This window comes from Rhinolophus sinicus, linkage group LG03 (assembly GCF_036562045.2).
Source record: "Rhinolophus sinicus isolate RSC01 linkage group LG03, ASM3656204v1, whole genome shotgun sequence".
NCBI classification, from domain to species: Eukaryota; Metazoa; Chordata; class Mammalia; order Chiroptera; family Rhinolophidae; genus Rhinolophus; species Rhinolophus sinicus.
This window is the reverse complement of record NC_133753.1, coordinates 154,659,306-154,675,649: the sequence shown is the minus strand read 5'-3', so window position 1 is coordinate 154,675,649 and position 16,344 is coordinate 154,659,306. Positions and strand designations below refer to the sequence as shown.

Here is a 16,344-nt window from a genome sequence, read left to right as displayed (position 1 = left end):
ACTAGCAGACCTCTTTGGCCACCTCACAAAACAAGTGGCAGCGTTAAATCAACTCACTTCTTTATAGTTATGTGTGTACCAGGCTTGTGTGTACCAGGCTTTTTCGGTTTCAAGAACATAAATGCCTAAGACACGTTCAACCTTATCTTTCTTGCCTTTAGTGATGATTAGAGGTGGGGCTTTCTTTCCATCCAGGCGAATTGCCAAAATACAGGTAACACGTGCAGTTTCGTAACCAGTGGAAGGAATGTAGATTGACGAGGCACCCCTCTGATCGATTGTCGTTTGAGATCCTTGGCCCATAAACACTGCAGTTTCATCCATAGCAATCATGTTGGAGAGTTGGGATTTAGAAAAGTTGATGCCATCAACAAAGGACTTGAATGCAAGTGCACATTTAATAACTTCAGTATCTTCCTGCTTGAACAGTGTTGTCGATCTTACAGACAGTTCATATCGCTGAAGGAAGCCATCCAGCCAGTGTTGTGATGCTTTGAATTCTTCTGGGGATATTTCTGAGTGTGGTGCCATTGCAAGGGCAAATGCTTGAATATCAGCCCTGCGCACAACCAAAGCCTTTGCTCTCCTGTCGGCAATCCATTCACAGATGATGTCTTCTAGCTCAGGAAATAATGATTGCCGACCTGAGCCACACTTACTCTTCTTAGTGTTTCCCTCATCCACCTGTTGACTGAGGTTATCATACTCTGCTCACCATTTTTGGACCATTCGGAGATCCACCTTCTTCTCTTTGCAGAAAGCCATAAGATTCTTGCCCCAGGAGTCCTCCACGATTCCTTTCTTGTACTCCACCGAATAGCTTTCTTTTTGCGCTCATCTTGTCTGGGGGTCAAAATAGTATTCCCTTTAAATCTACCATTAAATCAAGTGTTAATTGAAGACTTACGAGACAGGAATGGCAACAAAAATGATGACAGTTAAGAATGATGGTCCACACAAAAACGACGAGAAATCGCAGGCACTAAAATTCAGAAAACGTTTCTTTATTTCACACGAGGGTATTACGTATGTCTGTTACAACACACGACATACTGAATTATGAAGGTTCATGTAAGACACAACCGCATCCATTCATTATTAAGTGCGCACGTTATTCGTGTGTTGTGTCTGTGCTCCGATTGGTCATTTGGCAATAAGTCTCGAGTTCATCTGTTTGCATAGGCGTTTACCTTTCGTCCAAAGGTGCCCTCTTGGGTATTTACAAATACTTAATTATAATTTATCATTTATTTTATAATTCAGTATGTCTGTCATGTGTTGCAACAGATGTACTAAATGCGTCCGTCGGGCTGATGATCTTAACTGGGGCTTATTTTTGGAGTAGGGCTTATATTATGAGCATCCTGAAAAATCATGCTAGGGCTTGTTTCCCAGTTAGGTCTTATTTTCGGAGAAATACGGTATCTAACACGCAGTTGTTCCCCCTCCCCAAACACTTAGACTGTTCAAGATGTTGTGTAAGAAAAGGAGAAAATGAAGAGACTCTGAGATGAAGAATGCATTAAAAATTCTACTTGATTAGATAAATTAGCAAATATATTTTTGAAGCTTATTCCTCTAGGCTAATTTTGTATCCTGTATACTTCATGTAAATGTTTTGGGGTTAAAGTCATGATTGGTGAGTTATCTTATGGAGGTTTATAAATATTTTGTAGATTCTTAAACTCTTATTTGAGAAAAACGCATATGTGGACCGTGGAACAGATTTATAGTTTTCGTGCACATGCCTTCTCCTACTTTCTCCAATTGTGATCCTCTTTCTTTCTTTGCTTTTTTCCTTAAATTCTGTGATCTGAGGAGAGAGAGTGTATGCATTGCATGTTTTAAGTTGGGAAATAATGTAGTTGAGTTACTGCCCTTCAGTTAATTGTGCAGCTGATATGAGCTCTATGAAAGAAGTTCTGTAGTGTTCACCATTGTATTCCCAGTTCCTAGCACATGCCTTTCTGGCATGTAATAGGTGCTTGGAACTATATGTTTATTGATTGTTCATGAATTCTAAGTAATATGATATTTATTATTGATAAAAGTTAAGCTTATCAAAGTTCTTTTATTACTTAGAGACAATCTAAGCAGATAGAATGTAATCATTCCATATTTGTATCTTAAAATCTGAATTGATATTGAAGTAATAAAATTATTAATAAAGCGTTTGCTTACAAAGCATTTATGTGTTTTAAGAATATGCTAGTATTTAAAATACGACTTTATAAAGACACTATCTTTTCCCATGATGACCAAACCAAGATTGCTTGCACAGGAACCTCACTAAAAGTTAGATATTTCTGGATGGAGATGAAAAGTATCGTTAAGTCAGAAAACAGAATGAAATCCACTGAGGACTAATCAAATTAAATTTCCTTTATTGATTTTTGCACTGAACGTTATCAGTTACTGAAGTTGATAGATATAAAGCACCTCAATTATATAAATAAGTACAATTTGAAAAGCAGTCTTTTTCCTAACATCCTTGTGTTATCAAAAATTGCATTATGAAAAACTGTTGTTTCAATGAAGAAAGATAGGTTAGGACCTAGACGAGTTCAAACAGCAATAATATTGTTTTAAATCTTTTTCTAAAAGCTGTTAAGTGTATACAATTATTCAGACGAACATTGCTGAATAAATCTAGTGTTTCATTTGAACTAGCTTTTGCCTGAGATTTAATGACCTTTCTTAACCAGTCGCTAAGAGCTCTTCATTCATTTATATATTTTTATTGGTTTTTCCATCTAGTATTATGATAAAATGCAAACCAAGGTGCTGCTGCTTTTCTGGAGAACGAGGTGCTTGTTCTACATAGTGATTGTTTTATGCCCAGTAGCATTCAGCAAACCGCAAAATATTGTTTATTTAATCTTTGCTTATATTCCCAATGTGTATTATGAAATCACAGCTCTTAGAGAAATGTCTATACAGGAAATCTCATTTTTAATTAATTTTAGAAAGTGAGGAGTCACAGACCTAGTTCTTAATCATAAGGTTGTATCTTATTCAAATCATGCCTCCATCCAGCTGTCTAAGATGCTAGTCAAGTCTGGCCATATAAATGAGGTTCTTAACTCTTATGGAAAGGCATATATCTGTGTAAAGGATAGTGGGGGCAAGATGTGAAAGTAGCAGACACAAATTGGCCTAGCTCCGATGTAAAGAACTGGAGAGTCTTTCTCACCAGTATTTGCAAAGGTTGGTGTGGATGACAATTAGGAAGAAACTACTGAGGGCCAGTTGGCAGCTACTCTAATTGACCTTATTGATGGACTTCTCTTTACATTTCTATATAACTAGATATGTTTAATTATTTCAAAATTTTACCATAATTTCAAAAGATGGAATTTGTTTTTTCCCTTTTAATTTTTAAATTTTACCCAGATATTTTTGGTGCTTCCTTAATTTTTTTTTTTTTTTGGATAGTTCCTGGTATTTTAGTAGTCATTTCCTAACATTATCTTTCCAACAGGCAGTCTGTTTTAAAATTTGATTGTGTGTCTTTTTTTTTTCTTAAATAGTATTCAAGAGAATAATAAAGGAAATATACTCAAACAAATTCCAGTTACAAAGAATCGATTTCAGAAACCAAAGCCAAATATAGGAAGGAGACCTGGAAGAAGAGACATTTTATCAAAGGAAGAGGTATCAGAGGATATTCTTGCTTCTGGGGAAAAGACAGCAGCAAGACTGGAAACCTCACCAAAGGGGAAGGTACCAGTGGAGGCTAACACTACTAAGGAAATGGAGTCAGAGTTAGAAGAAACTGGAAGAAGAGACATCTCTCCTAGGGAGAAGATGCCAGAAATGGTTGACATCAATGTAGAAATGGAGACAGATTTGAAAGAAACTGGAAGGGAGATGTCCCCAAGAGAGAAGATACCAGAGATGACTGATACCACTGAGGAAAGAGAGACAGATTTGGAAGAAACTGGAAGAAGAGAAATATCCCTACAGGAAAATGCCCCAGAAGAGGTCCACGCTATAGGTGAAGGGGAGACGGGTTTGAAAGAAACTGGAAGGGAGATATCCCCAAGGGAGAAGATACCAGAGGTGACTGATGTCACTGAGGAAAGAGAGATGGATTTGGAAGAAACTGGAAGAAGAGAAATATCCCTACAGGAAAATGCCCCAGAAGAGGTCCACACTATAGGTGAAGGGGAGACGGGTTTGAAAGAAACTGGAAGGGAGATATCCCCAAGGGAGAAGATACCAGAGGTGACTGATGTCACTGAGGAAAGAGAGACAGATTTGGAAGAAACTGAAAGAAGAGAAATATCCACACCAGCAAAGGCCCCAGAGGTCAAAACTGTAGGTGAAATGGAGACAGATTTGAAAGAAATTGAAAAAGAAATTTCCCCAAGGGAAAAAGTGCTAGTGGGGATCAGTGTTATAGGGGAAATGGAGATTAATGTGAAAGAAACTAGAAAAAGAGACATTTCCCTGATGGAAAAGTTATCCGGAAAGATGACTGTCATTGAGGAAACAGAGGCAGTTTTGAAAGAAACTGAAAGAAAAATTTCCTTGAGGGAAAGTGGATCAGAAGAGATCAGTGCTACGGAGGAAATGGCAGATTTGGAAAAAACTGGAAAAATAGACATTTCTCTAAGGAAAAATGAACCAGAGGAGACTGGGACCTCAAGACAAACTGAGACAGATTCAATGCAGAGCAGCAGTGGGGACTGTGGCACTTTGCCTCCACTGAATATAACAGTATGTATTTTTCTGTCCTTTAAAATTTATTTGAATACTCTTTCAGAGAAACATTATCAAAATAATTTCATGATTATTACCCTTAAGTTAACAATGTTTAAAATCTCAAGAGCCTAAAGTTTTTCCCAGCCCTAAATTCTGTGTTTCAGGACCATGAAGAAACTATACATTCTTTTTTAAAAAATGTTTTTAAAAATTTTAATTGTAGAAAAGTTACTATTCTTAATGTCAGTTTGAAGTTAATCTTTAAATAAAAGGAATATAGGAAATTGGACTGAATTTGCTAACTCTAGTATAAACATACACTGGAATTATTTCTTTTGGCCATCTATCACTTTTTCTCTTTTTTTCCTGCCCTACCCTACTTTACTCCATTTTTTAAAGTTTCTTTCATTAAAGGTTTTAGTTACTTGACGTTCATGCCATTCTAACGTTTTCGAGGGCTCTTTTTTTCTAACTTGTTTTGTTGGGTAGGTAATAATGGCATTTGTGGTTTGGAAAAATCATAATACACAATATAAAAAGTTTTCTTCCTGAATTTTATGTTTTAACATTTGTAAATTAAATTTTATTTAAAAATTGAAAAAAAACAAACTTCTGGATTTTTAAAGAAAAGTGGTGAGAATGTAGTAGGCTTTTGTTTGAAATTCTTAAGGAATTTTGTATATGTGCTGATTTACTGTGACTATTTTTCCAGAACATTAACAGTGAAGTACCATCCATGGTCCATACATCTGTAGAAGAAAAAAGAAATTCTGAAAAGGAAGTATCAAGTCAGTTGAGTCATTTGAAGACTTCTTCACAGACTTCTGAACATGATAAAACAGAAGACCATGGGATGCAATCTCCAGATATTTCTGAGAAGTTTTCAGATATGAATTTAAGGTACAAGTATATAGATCTGTGTGTTTTTAAAGAAAGAGTATATAAAGTTATATTTGCAGATTATGTTAAGTGAGGTTTTAAGACATAATATCTATAATATAGTGTTAGATATTTGAAGATGGTTTTGAGAAGAGTGGGAGTGAAGATTGAAGTCATTCTGACAGTTGGTTGTGAGAATTAATAACATACAGAATTGTATGTAATACACACTCGTAAGTCAATATGAGTGTGACAAACCTGTATTTTCTTTGTGCAAGGATAATTCCTAGGCTTATATCTGGATTGTACCACTCATGTTTTTCAGGATCTACTAAATAGTCTGATCTGTTTTGCTGTTAGGAATTAGAATTAAATGTTTATTGCCAATCTCTAAAGTTGTCTTAAGACTCTGCTCCCACTGCCCTTCAGTTCATTCTAAAGCTTGATAATCCTTGTTCCAAAAGCAAATCGCTTCCTCAAGAACAGAAGCCATCTGAAGTCAAGCCAGCACCTTTTGTGAGAATTCGATTCAAAAAACCAAAACCAAACTTATCAAGAGCAGCTTTAAAGAGAGAGACTACGGGAGCAGAAAAATATGTATCTGGGAAGAAATTGGAAACAGATAAGACGGAGACTATTATGGTACAACAGGATGATGAACAAATGAATACTCTCCCTTCTCAACATGTGAGTGATATTTTAAGATGGAGGTTTTTGTTTTACTTATTATGTTTAGGTAAAACACCATATTTCCTCATATAATTTTTACTGCATGTGGTGTTGTTATAGCTATACTTAATGTGCCTCATTGTTCCACATGGTTTGTGTAAGAATCTCAAATCTCTGATGATGGGCAAGTGTGTCATGGGAAGGAATTTAAGAGGCCTGGGTTCTAGTTCAAGTTGTGACCTTTATTTGCTATGTGACCATAGCCAAATGATGCAGGTTGTTTCTTCATGGGAAAGATGGGAATGACAATCATTTTTCATTCTGTTGTGAAGGTAAAAAGTTAAAGCTTGATATGAGTGAAAGGAGATATTTTATTTACTTGGTCCATAACAGAGTAAGATTGTATGATGTAGCATCAAAAACTTTGAAATACAGTGTTAGCAGTCATAAATTGTTGTAAACATGTATTTCTTTGAATTAAAATTCGTATTTTACATCTTAAAAAAGCATAGTTCTTACTATGCTTGAATATTTGTACTTTTTTCTCCTTGTATTTAAAAAGATAAATCACTTTTTCCTATTTTTTTCTGATTATACATATTTCACATTGGAAAAAATATATAATCTAAAAAGCAAAAGTTGTTTATAATGTCCCATCTCTCCCGCCCAAGTTAATCATGTAGCAATTTTGAATATATCCACCTAGACTTTTCTGTATAGATACTTATTTATATAAATAATAAAATGTGAGGGTATTTTCATTGTTTTACAAAAATGACGTCATAACTTGCCTTCTGGGTTTTTTACTTAACACAATATTGTGAACATCTTTTTGGATCCGTAAATAGAAATTTATCTTCTTTTAAATGGCTCTGTACTGTTGCATTATAAAGAAATTTGAATTTATTTTTTTAATCCCCTCCTGATAGATTTGTCCTGTTACCAATTTTTTCTTTGTTTTTCTTTTTCTGGGGCAAAAATATTGCTATAATAAATATCCTTGTATATTATTTTCTAGATACTTATTTGAGTATTCTTATGACACATGTCTAGAAGTGGAATCTCTGGGAATTAAAATTTTAATAGACCTGCCCCATTGTCCTCCACAAAAACTATAATAATTTATTCTTCTACTAACATATGTAAGTTCCTATTTCCCTATACTTCTACCAACCCTCAACAAAGTTTATTTTATCTGCCTTCTAGGATGTGGCTTCCCTAATGACATCAAAAGAAAAAGACAAGTCAGGTCACGGGGAGAATGAGGCTATGATATTACCATGTATACAGACTGAAAAGGACCTTTCGCCTTCAAGTTCTTGTGAACCTAAAGAGAAGTCTCAGTCTGCACAAGTCCAGAAAAAGGAATTAGTTGTTTCTACAGGGTAAACAGTGATAGTCCTTTGAAAATCTAAAATAAGAGAGTTCTTTCAAATACTTCTTCATTTTTATTAAGATGTGTTAATGTATTTTAAAAGTGAATATAAAGAGTATTGTACTTGGTTTATTTTTATTCATATGGCAGACTGCCTAAAATTTAAAGTCAGATTGAGTTCAACACCTTTTAATGCTTCCCTGCTCATATTCACTGTTCGCTGCTTAAGATCTTACACAAAGCAGTGTAATTAAAAATATATGTATATAAGATATGTATTATTTGCCTTTTAAAAATTGTGTTAAAATACATATAAAATTTACCATTTTAACCATTTTTTAAGTACAGTCCAGTGGCATTAAGTACATTCACACTGTTGTGCAACCATCACCGCCATCCATCTCCAGAATTTTTGTCTGAAAACCTGCCATAAAACAATAACTCCCCATTCCCTACTTCTTTCACTTATTGGCAACCACAATTGGACTTTTTTTCTATGAGTTTTATGGTAGAATGAAACCACAAACCAGAATCAGGGAATGAAAGTAAAAAAGATTATTGTAAAACTTTCCCAGGCTGTACAGAAAGTGGAAGTTATAAAAGCTTTTATGTTCTTCCTTTTATATCAGCATGTGTAGTTTCATGTTACATGCTTCGTTTTATAGCCAATTTATATGTAGTCCTTTGAACATTGAATTGGTTTGTGTGAAAAATTGTTTGATTTAACAGCTGTTACATTAAGAAGGAATTCTGATTTTTCTTCTTTCACGTGATTTGTATTTCATTCTAGACATGAACATGAAACGTATGTTCCCAGTCCAGCACAATCGATAAGAAGGCAATTCCAAAAGGCCAAGCCAAATTTGGGAAGAACACACAGTAAGAAAGAGGAATCAGGTATAGAAAAAACCAGAGCAGATCCGAGTGAGTCACAGAAGCCAGAAGATAATTTGCTGCAGCAAGGAGATTCTGACACCCAGCTCCTTCAAAAAGTAAGTTTGAAAAACATAATTTTTATCAGTGGGCTGATTGTGAGGGAAAGCCTTAAAAGCATACATAGTTTGCCTTTTGTATTTTTCTTTTTATGATTTTTTTATTGGGGAAGGGGAACAGGACTTTATTGGGGAACAGTGTGTACTTCCAGGCCTTTTTTTTTCCAAGTCAAGTTGTTGTCCTTTCAATCTTCGTTGTGGAGGGTGCTGTTCAGCTTCAAGTTGTTGTTCTTTCAGTCTTAGTTGTGGAGGGCACAGCTCAGCTCCAGGTCCAGTTGCCAGTTGCCAGTTTCGGGGGGCACAGCCCACCATTCCTTGCGGGAGTCCAACGGCAACCTTGTGGTTGAGAGCCCGCGCTCCAACCAACTGAGCCATCCGGGAGGCAGCTCAGCTCAAGGTGCCGTGTTCAACGTTAGTTGCAGGGGGCGGAGCCCAGCATCCCCTGCGGGACTCGAGGAGTTGAACTGGCAACCTTGTGGTTGAGAGCCCACTGGCCCATGTGGGAATCGAACCGGCAGCCTTCGGAGTTAGGAGCATGGAGCTCTAACCGCCTGAGCCACCGGGCCGGCCCTGCCTTTTGTATTTTAACTATTTTCATGAAAATTGAGTGACTTTCTAGTGTTATAAAACTTTAGAAACCATTTGTGTGTGTGTGTGTGTGTGTGTGTGTGTGTGTGTGTGTGTGTGTGTAAGATTAGGCCAAACTGTCAAACCAAATTACCATAAAGATTATTTCCATGGTAATATTACTTGCTGTTTCCTCTTAAATTTAAGGAAAAAGCTGAGCTTCTGACATCCCTTGGAGTTTCAGCAAGAAAAGATTGTGTAGGTTCCAAAGAGATTGGTTTGGTCAAAAAAGATGCTCAGTCAGAAGTTGGACCATCAGCAAGCGTTGGACAGAAAACTGTAGGGGATAATTCTATGTCTTCAGTCGTTGAAGAGCAGTATCTCAGTAAACTAGCAAGGTAAAGTTTTATTTAACATATACTTTCAGAATAGGAAATAGAAACTTACTCTTTATGTATGTCCTACCTTTATTTATTTTTATTTGTTTGTTTATTTATTTAAACTTTTATTTTAAGTGTGTTTTTCCAGGACCCATCAGCTCCAAGTCAAGTAGTTGTTTTAATCTAGTTGTGGAGGGTGCAGCTCACAGTGGCCCATGTGGGGATTGAACCATTAACTTTGTTAAGAGCACCGCGCTCTAAACAACTGAGCTAACTGGCCGCCCCCTACCTTAATTTATTGATAGAGTAAAATATGGCTTGTATAGATTGTTTTTTTAATTGACAGGTCTGTTTTCCTTTTTTGATTTTTATTTACTAAAATTAACTTTTTTCTGATCTTAGGAAGATTTTCCTACATTTAAAATTTTGTAGGTGTTCAGTATATTAGACGTGAACAGAAGCCTGACCAAAGAGTAGTGCCTAAATAATTTGAGTGATAATTGAATTGGGGTCACAAACACAGTGAAGGGTACCCTTCTTCCATGATTTTCAAGGAAAGTGGAAGGGAACCTATGTTCTGAAAAACAACATTGTTCTGATGGATTTTTCTGCCTCTTCTTTTTCCTTATATCCTAATATGTTTACTCAGTAATATAAACCGTTATCACTTTTTGACCCCATATTCTGCATGTATTGGCCCATTGTACTTTATTCTTCTGATACTTGCCAGCCTTGTATTTCATCTCCACCTAAATAGCAAAGGGAAAAATAGCCCAGAAATAAAAACTTACTATGGAAAATTTGTAGGTAGATAACTAAGAATTAACTCTGAATGAGAAACTAATAGTAAGTTCCTTTCTTCTGGGAGTTTTCATTTAATGGCTTGAACTGGGATTTCACTCTAAAAGTTTGGTTATCAAAATTAACCTTGTGCCTATAGTGACTATATTGTTGTTTTGATTAAACATCCAGCTGTTCACAACTGCTAAAAAAATCAAATTACTCTAAAATTGCTCTGAATCGAAGAACAACTATCTCTTCTGCCCCTGGGTGTGAGATAGATCATACTGAAAGGAGAAGGCATCGAAAGATCAAACCAAATGTTACCAAAGGGCGTGGATCCAAACGAATTCGGAGTAAGACCTCTAAGAAGGAACCTAGAGCTTCCAAGGCCATGCTGGTGACTCTTCGGGCTTCCCAGGAAGAGGACGAAGATGATGCTGAAGATTTAGAGTCTGACTATGAAGAAGAAAGCTATCATCTTGCTCCAGAAGAAGTAAACAAAGCTCCAGTGTTTGTGCCTATTGGTCTCAGATCTCCTGAACCTGTTTCTGCTCAGATCGAGGAAACGATGGAAGAGGTAGTTTTTTTCTTTGAATGCTTGGAACTTTATCTTACTTGTATTTTTCTTTTAGTGGATCATTTTTTCTTCTCTTAGTGATTACTAGGATTTGTAGAGTTCATTCTCTTAAATGACCTCTACCAAATATAATTTGTCTGGGACCTAGTGGATAAGCCTAAGGAATCAGTAGTAGGCTTATGGGATCTCCTGTGATTACTCAGCCCCTACAGCCCAGGCCCACCACAAGGTAATCAGTATACCAATAATGATAGAAATCTGACGATTGCATTTATATCTGTTCTACTTTCTGATCAATGAAAAAACAATTTGGCAGGTGTTTTCTGTTAACTGTGGTAGGATCAGGCTGAGCTCTGATTGGTACAGAAGGTAGGGACATTTTTAAAAAAATTATGGTAAAATACACATAAAATTTACCATCTTGACCATTTTTAAGTGTGTAGTTTAGTGGCATTAAGTACATTCATATTGTTGTGCTATGCCATCATCACCATCCACCCACAAAACTTTTTTCATCTTGCAAAGCTAAAACTCTGTACCCATTAAAAAGTAATTCCCCATTACCCCCACCCCTCTAGTCTGTGCTAACCACCATTCTCCTTTTGTCTCTGTGACTTTATTTTAGGTACGTCATGTAAGTGAATTCATTTAGCTGTATGTTTTGTATTTTGTGTGAAAGAAAAATTGCTAGTGAAAACTAATATCAGAATTTTCTGAAAATCAGGTTCTAGGATTTATCCCTCAATTAATGCAGAATGCCTTCTTAAATAACATTAATCAGGGGTCTTTCCAGGGGGTGACATTCAGTTGTCTGTTCGAGGCCACGGACTTTCCATCCTAGAACCATGGCCCAGTTTGTCCGTAACCTCGCAGAGAAGGCCCCGGTGCTGGTAAACGCTGCTGTGACTTACTCAAAGCCTTGATTGGCCACATTTTGGCACTATGCCAAAGTTGAGCTGGTTCCTCCAACCTGCTGAGATCCCTATGGCTACTCAGAGCTTGAAAAAAACAGTCTGTAGTGTTCAAACTGATAGCTTCAAACAGCTCACAGTTAAGGAAGCTCCGCTGAATGGTTTGGCAGCCACTGAGGTGTGGATGTGGTTTTATGTGGGCGAAATCATAATGTTTGAAGACGAATCGTTAACATCTGTTTCTTTTTAGTTTATTATTTGAGTGTTCTTGGACCATGGGTGATCAGACTGGTATTTGAATGTGTCAAAATCAATATTTTCCATATCAAATACTGCATGGAAGGTCACATTTTCTCTTGACATTAAGTTGGATTGTCTTTTGCTTTAATGATGTTAGTATAGCTCTAAATGCATGTCTTTGCTTAGCCTGAAATTGGAAAGGATATATGTGAATATACCAACCTGTTACAATATTTATGAGGGTAATATTTTAATTTGAAGGTTGGAAATAATGTTTACTTCCAGGAAAGTTGGGAGAAAGGCCTTGAGAAAAGTAGAACTTGCTACTTTTGCTCCTAGGAAAAATACTAATACCATGTACCAAAGTCATGTCAGTAGTATAAAGAATAAAATTTGGATGGTTCTCTTTGCTAAAAACAAACAAAAAACATTAATCATAATAATTGAGTAAGGAAAGCTTAAAGTATATTTCTTATAGCCAGATTATGAAGGCAGTTAAATCATTTATATGTTAAAAAATGTTTCCTTTAAAAAGCATTTAACACTGGCATATTATTAAATCATGAAGGGATATAAAGTATTGATATACACTACAACATGAACCTTGAAACCTTGAAAGCATTGTGCTAAGTGAAAGATGCCAGTTTAAAAAATTACATATTATATGATTCCATTCATATGAAATGTCCCAAATTGGAAAATCCAGAGAGACAGAAAGTAGATTAGTGGTTGGTTGTTTAGGGATTTGGGGATGAGGGTTAAGGGAGGTATAACTAATGGGTATGGGTTTCTTTTTTAAAGTGATGAAATGTTCTGAAAGTAACTGGTGATGGTTGTACCTATTTGTGCACAATCCAAAAAACATTGAATTATACACTTTAAATGGGTGGATTTTATGGTATGTAAATTGTACCTCAATAAAGTTGTTAAAAAAAAGTAGAGCTTTGAAAATGTGTGGTGCTCAATCAACCAACTTACAATTATCTGGAATATTTCCATTTTCCACCCAACTTCTCAGAATATTTTATCTTTTCAAATCACTTGAACTTTTTAATCTTCCCAGGGATATAGGATCTTAGCAAAGATTTTTCCCTAATGTTTGCATCTGAGAAAACAAACCCGAACACAAGTATTAACTATATAATAAACATGTCTTGAAGGCAGATTTTCAAACTTGAGTCTTTACTCAGTTTTACTGAATCAGTCTTTTATACTTATCTGTTAATAAGGGAATAGGAGCCAGACTGTCTTGTATATAGTCCAGGAGATAAATCTGAGTCTTTTTTGTCTTCAGACTATAGGGATCTTTGACCAGTAAGACTGCTAAATGAATAGTAAGTAAATGCAAGTGAACCCATTATTTTACACAGCTGTTGACATGGCTATCAAGAGTGATGCAGGTTTTGGAACATGGGAGAGGGTAGTTGCCTTGGTGGGGAGGGAATAAATCTTTTTAAGTGTTTTCAACTCATCTCAGAGTATTTAGGACAGTATATAGTTAGTTGATTACATATCTGTTTTTCTTAGATTGTGAGTTCCTCAAGGGCAGGGCCAAACTTGTCTTCTTCAGTTTTGTATCCTTGTACCTGCAGAAGCACTCCATAAATGTCAACAAACTGATGAGAGAAATTATGTGAAAGTAAGGACACAGTGGGGATAATGCAAAGTGAAATGCTAGATACTAGGTAGGAAGATTAGCCTTGGAAATTTTGTTTATTGGTTATAAAAATCACAGACCCCTCAGAAATCTTAAATGTTTTACTTTTGCCAAGTTGATGTCAAATCAGTTTTAAGAATGACTATATTTCAATTGTTTAATCATGTATGAATGTGGATTATTTCTTCAGTTTAACATTTTATTTTGCTTGTTTTGCTGTGTTTAGTATTCCAAAATGAATTAATGAGACTTTTCATTTTGACAGCTTGAAATAACCGTGAATGTTCCAGACATAGGATTCATAACTGTTGATGAACATCAATTCTCAAACACAGATGTGACCGCGCAAGAAATGAAACAAGAAAATTTGAATGCATTACCAGCTGTAAGCATCCATTTTAACATGTTTTAATTCTTTGTTTACTTTCAAAAGACTGAAAGTTTATTTTAGAAGCTTTTGGTTTGTTTACAAGCAGTTCTTAGCTAATTTCTAGCATGTAGGGAGCTGTAAGTATGAACAATAGAAACTAGTGAATAATCCATTCACTAGTATTATATTTGACTTGAAAAGCAGTGATTTGTGTGTGCGCGTGTGTGTGTGTTTGTGTATAACTCTTAATATCATCAGAGACGTTAAAATTCTGTTGCATTAAGTCTATACTAAATATAAATTATTTGGAATATATTTAGTTGCATTTTGTTTAGCATTCTTCCTTATTTGGTTGGTATTTATCTTATTTTTGCAAATGAAGACTTGGAATCACAACTCTTTAAAAACAGCTTTATTAAGATACAATTAACACACCTTACAATTCACACATTTAAAGTGTACAATTCAATGGTTTTTAGTATATTTACAAATATGTGCAAACATCACAGTTAATTTTAGAACATTTTCATAACTCAAAAAGAAACCCCATGCCCATGGGCAGTTGCACCCCATTTCCCCCCAACCCTCCTCAGGCGTAGCCAACCAATAATCTGCTTTCTGTCTCTGATGATTTGTCTGTTCTGAACATTTCATATAAATGGACTCATAATATGGTCTTGTGTGTCTGGCTTCTTTTACTTAGCATAATGTTTTCAAGGTTCGTCATGTTGTAGCATGTATCAGTACTTCATTCCATTTGTGGTCAAATAATAGTACAGATGGATATACCACATTTTGTTTATCCATTCATCTGTTCATGGACATTTAGGTTGTTTCCATCTTTTGGCTATTATACATAATGTTGCTATAAACATTTGTCTACATATATTTTCATTACTCTTGGGTACAGTCCTAGGAGTGCTTTGTCATATGATGACTATATTTAATCATTTGAGGAACCAGCAAAACTTTTCCAAAGCTGCTGCACCATTTTATTCCCACCAGCAGTTATGAGGGTTCCAGTTTCTTTATGTGCTTGCCAGCATTTGTTGTTTGACTGTTTTGATCTAACCATCCTAGTGGGTGTGAAATGTTACCTCATTATGGTTTTGATTTGCATTCCCTAATCGTTAATGATGTTGAGCATCTTTTCATGTACTTATTGGCCATTTTAGAATAATCTTTGGAGAAATGTCTGTTCAGAGCCGTTGCCCATTTTTTTATTATTGGTCTGTTTGTCTTTTTATTACTGAGTTGTAAGAATTTTTTTATATACAGTAGTCCCTCTTCTCCACAGGGGATGCATTCCAAGACCGCCAGTGGATCCCTGAAACCACTGATAGTACTAAATCCTATACATATTAGGATAGTGCACAAGTAATTGTGGTTTTTGCAATTATTTTTAACATTTTAAACCTCAATTACTTTTACACCAACCTAATTCTATATTTTTTCTATACATAAATACCTATAGTAGGGTGGCCAGATGGCTCAGTTGGTTAGAGCCTGAGCTCTCAAAGACAAGGCTGCCGGTTCAATTCCCGCATGGGATGGTGGACTGTTCCCTGGCAACTAAAATTGAATACAGAGACCGGACTTGGAGCTGAGCTGCACCCTCCACAACTAGGTTGAAGGACAACGACTTGGAACTAATGGGCTCTGGAGAAACACATGTTCCCCAATATTCCCCAATTTAAAAAACAAAACAAACAAACAAAAAACCTGTAGTAAAGTTTGACTTATAAATTAGGCACAGAAAGAGATAACAACAATAATAAACTAGGACAATTATGACAATAATTCTGTAATAAAAGTTAGTGTGAATGTGATCTGTTTCTCTTTCAAAATATTTTATTGTACTATATACACAGCATGAATATGCTGGACAAAGGAATGATTCACATGCTGGGTGGGCTGGAGCAGGACAGCTGGAGATTTCATCACGCTACACAAATGGCATGCAATTTAAAACTTATGAATTATTTATTTGTCTAATTTTCCATTTAATATTTTCAGACCACAGTTGATCATGGGTAACTGAAACCATGGAAAGCGAAACCGTGGATAAGGGGGGACTACTGTATTCTGGATACAAGTCCCTTATCAGATAATATGATTTGCAAATATTTTTTCCCATCCTGTGGGTTGTCTTCTCATTTTCTGGAAGGTTCCCTTTATAACACAAAAGTTTTTAATTTTTATGAACTTCAGTGTATCTGTTTTTTTGTTGTTGCTCA

The 16,344-nt window shown here is 35.7% G+C and overlaps 1 protein-coding gene and 1 pseudogene across 4 annotated transcripts in view; both read left to right on the top strand.

The window, feature by feature from the left end:
• The window catches only part of BDP1 (BDP1 general transcription factor IIIB subunit), a 78,566-nt gene that overhangs the window by 36,950 nt on the left and 25,272 nt on the right, over window positions 1–16,344 (top strand). For all 4 annotated transcript variants that reach the window (XR_012495098.1, XM_074328854.1, XM_074328853.1 and 1 more), the window contains exons 17-24: window positions 3,531–4,722; window positions 5,420–5,607; window positions 6,051–6,273; window positions 7,462–7,640; window positions 8,421–8,622; window positions 9,397–9,587; window positions 10,542–10,929; window positions 14,003–14,122. Coding sequence is in view for 3 of the 4 variants with exons in the window: in XM_074328854.1 (XP_074184955.1) it covers window positions 3,531–4,722; window positions 5,420–5,607; window positions 6,051–6,273; window positions 7,462–7,640; window positions 8,421–8,622; window positions 9,397–9,587; window positions 10,542–10,929; window positions 14,003–14,122 (2,683 nt within the window). In the remaining variant the exon portion in view is untranslated. The remainder of the gene's footprint in view (window positions 1–3,530; window positions 4,723–5,419; window positions 5,608–6,050; window positions 6,274–7,461; window positions 7,641–8,420; window positions 8,623–9,396; window positions 9,588–10,541; window positions 10,930–14,002; window positions 14,123–16,344) is intronic.
• On the top strand, window positions 10,939–13,991 carry LOC141570696 (ATP synthase F(0) complex subunit g, mitochondrial pseudogene; annotated as a pseudogene).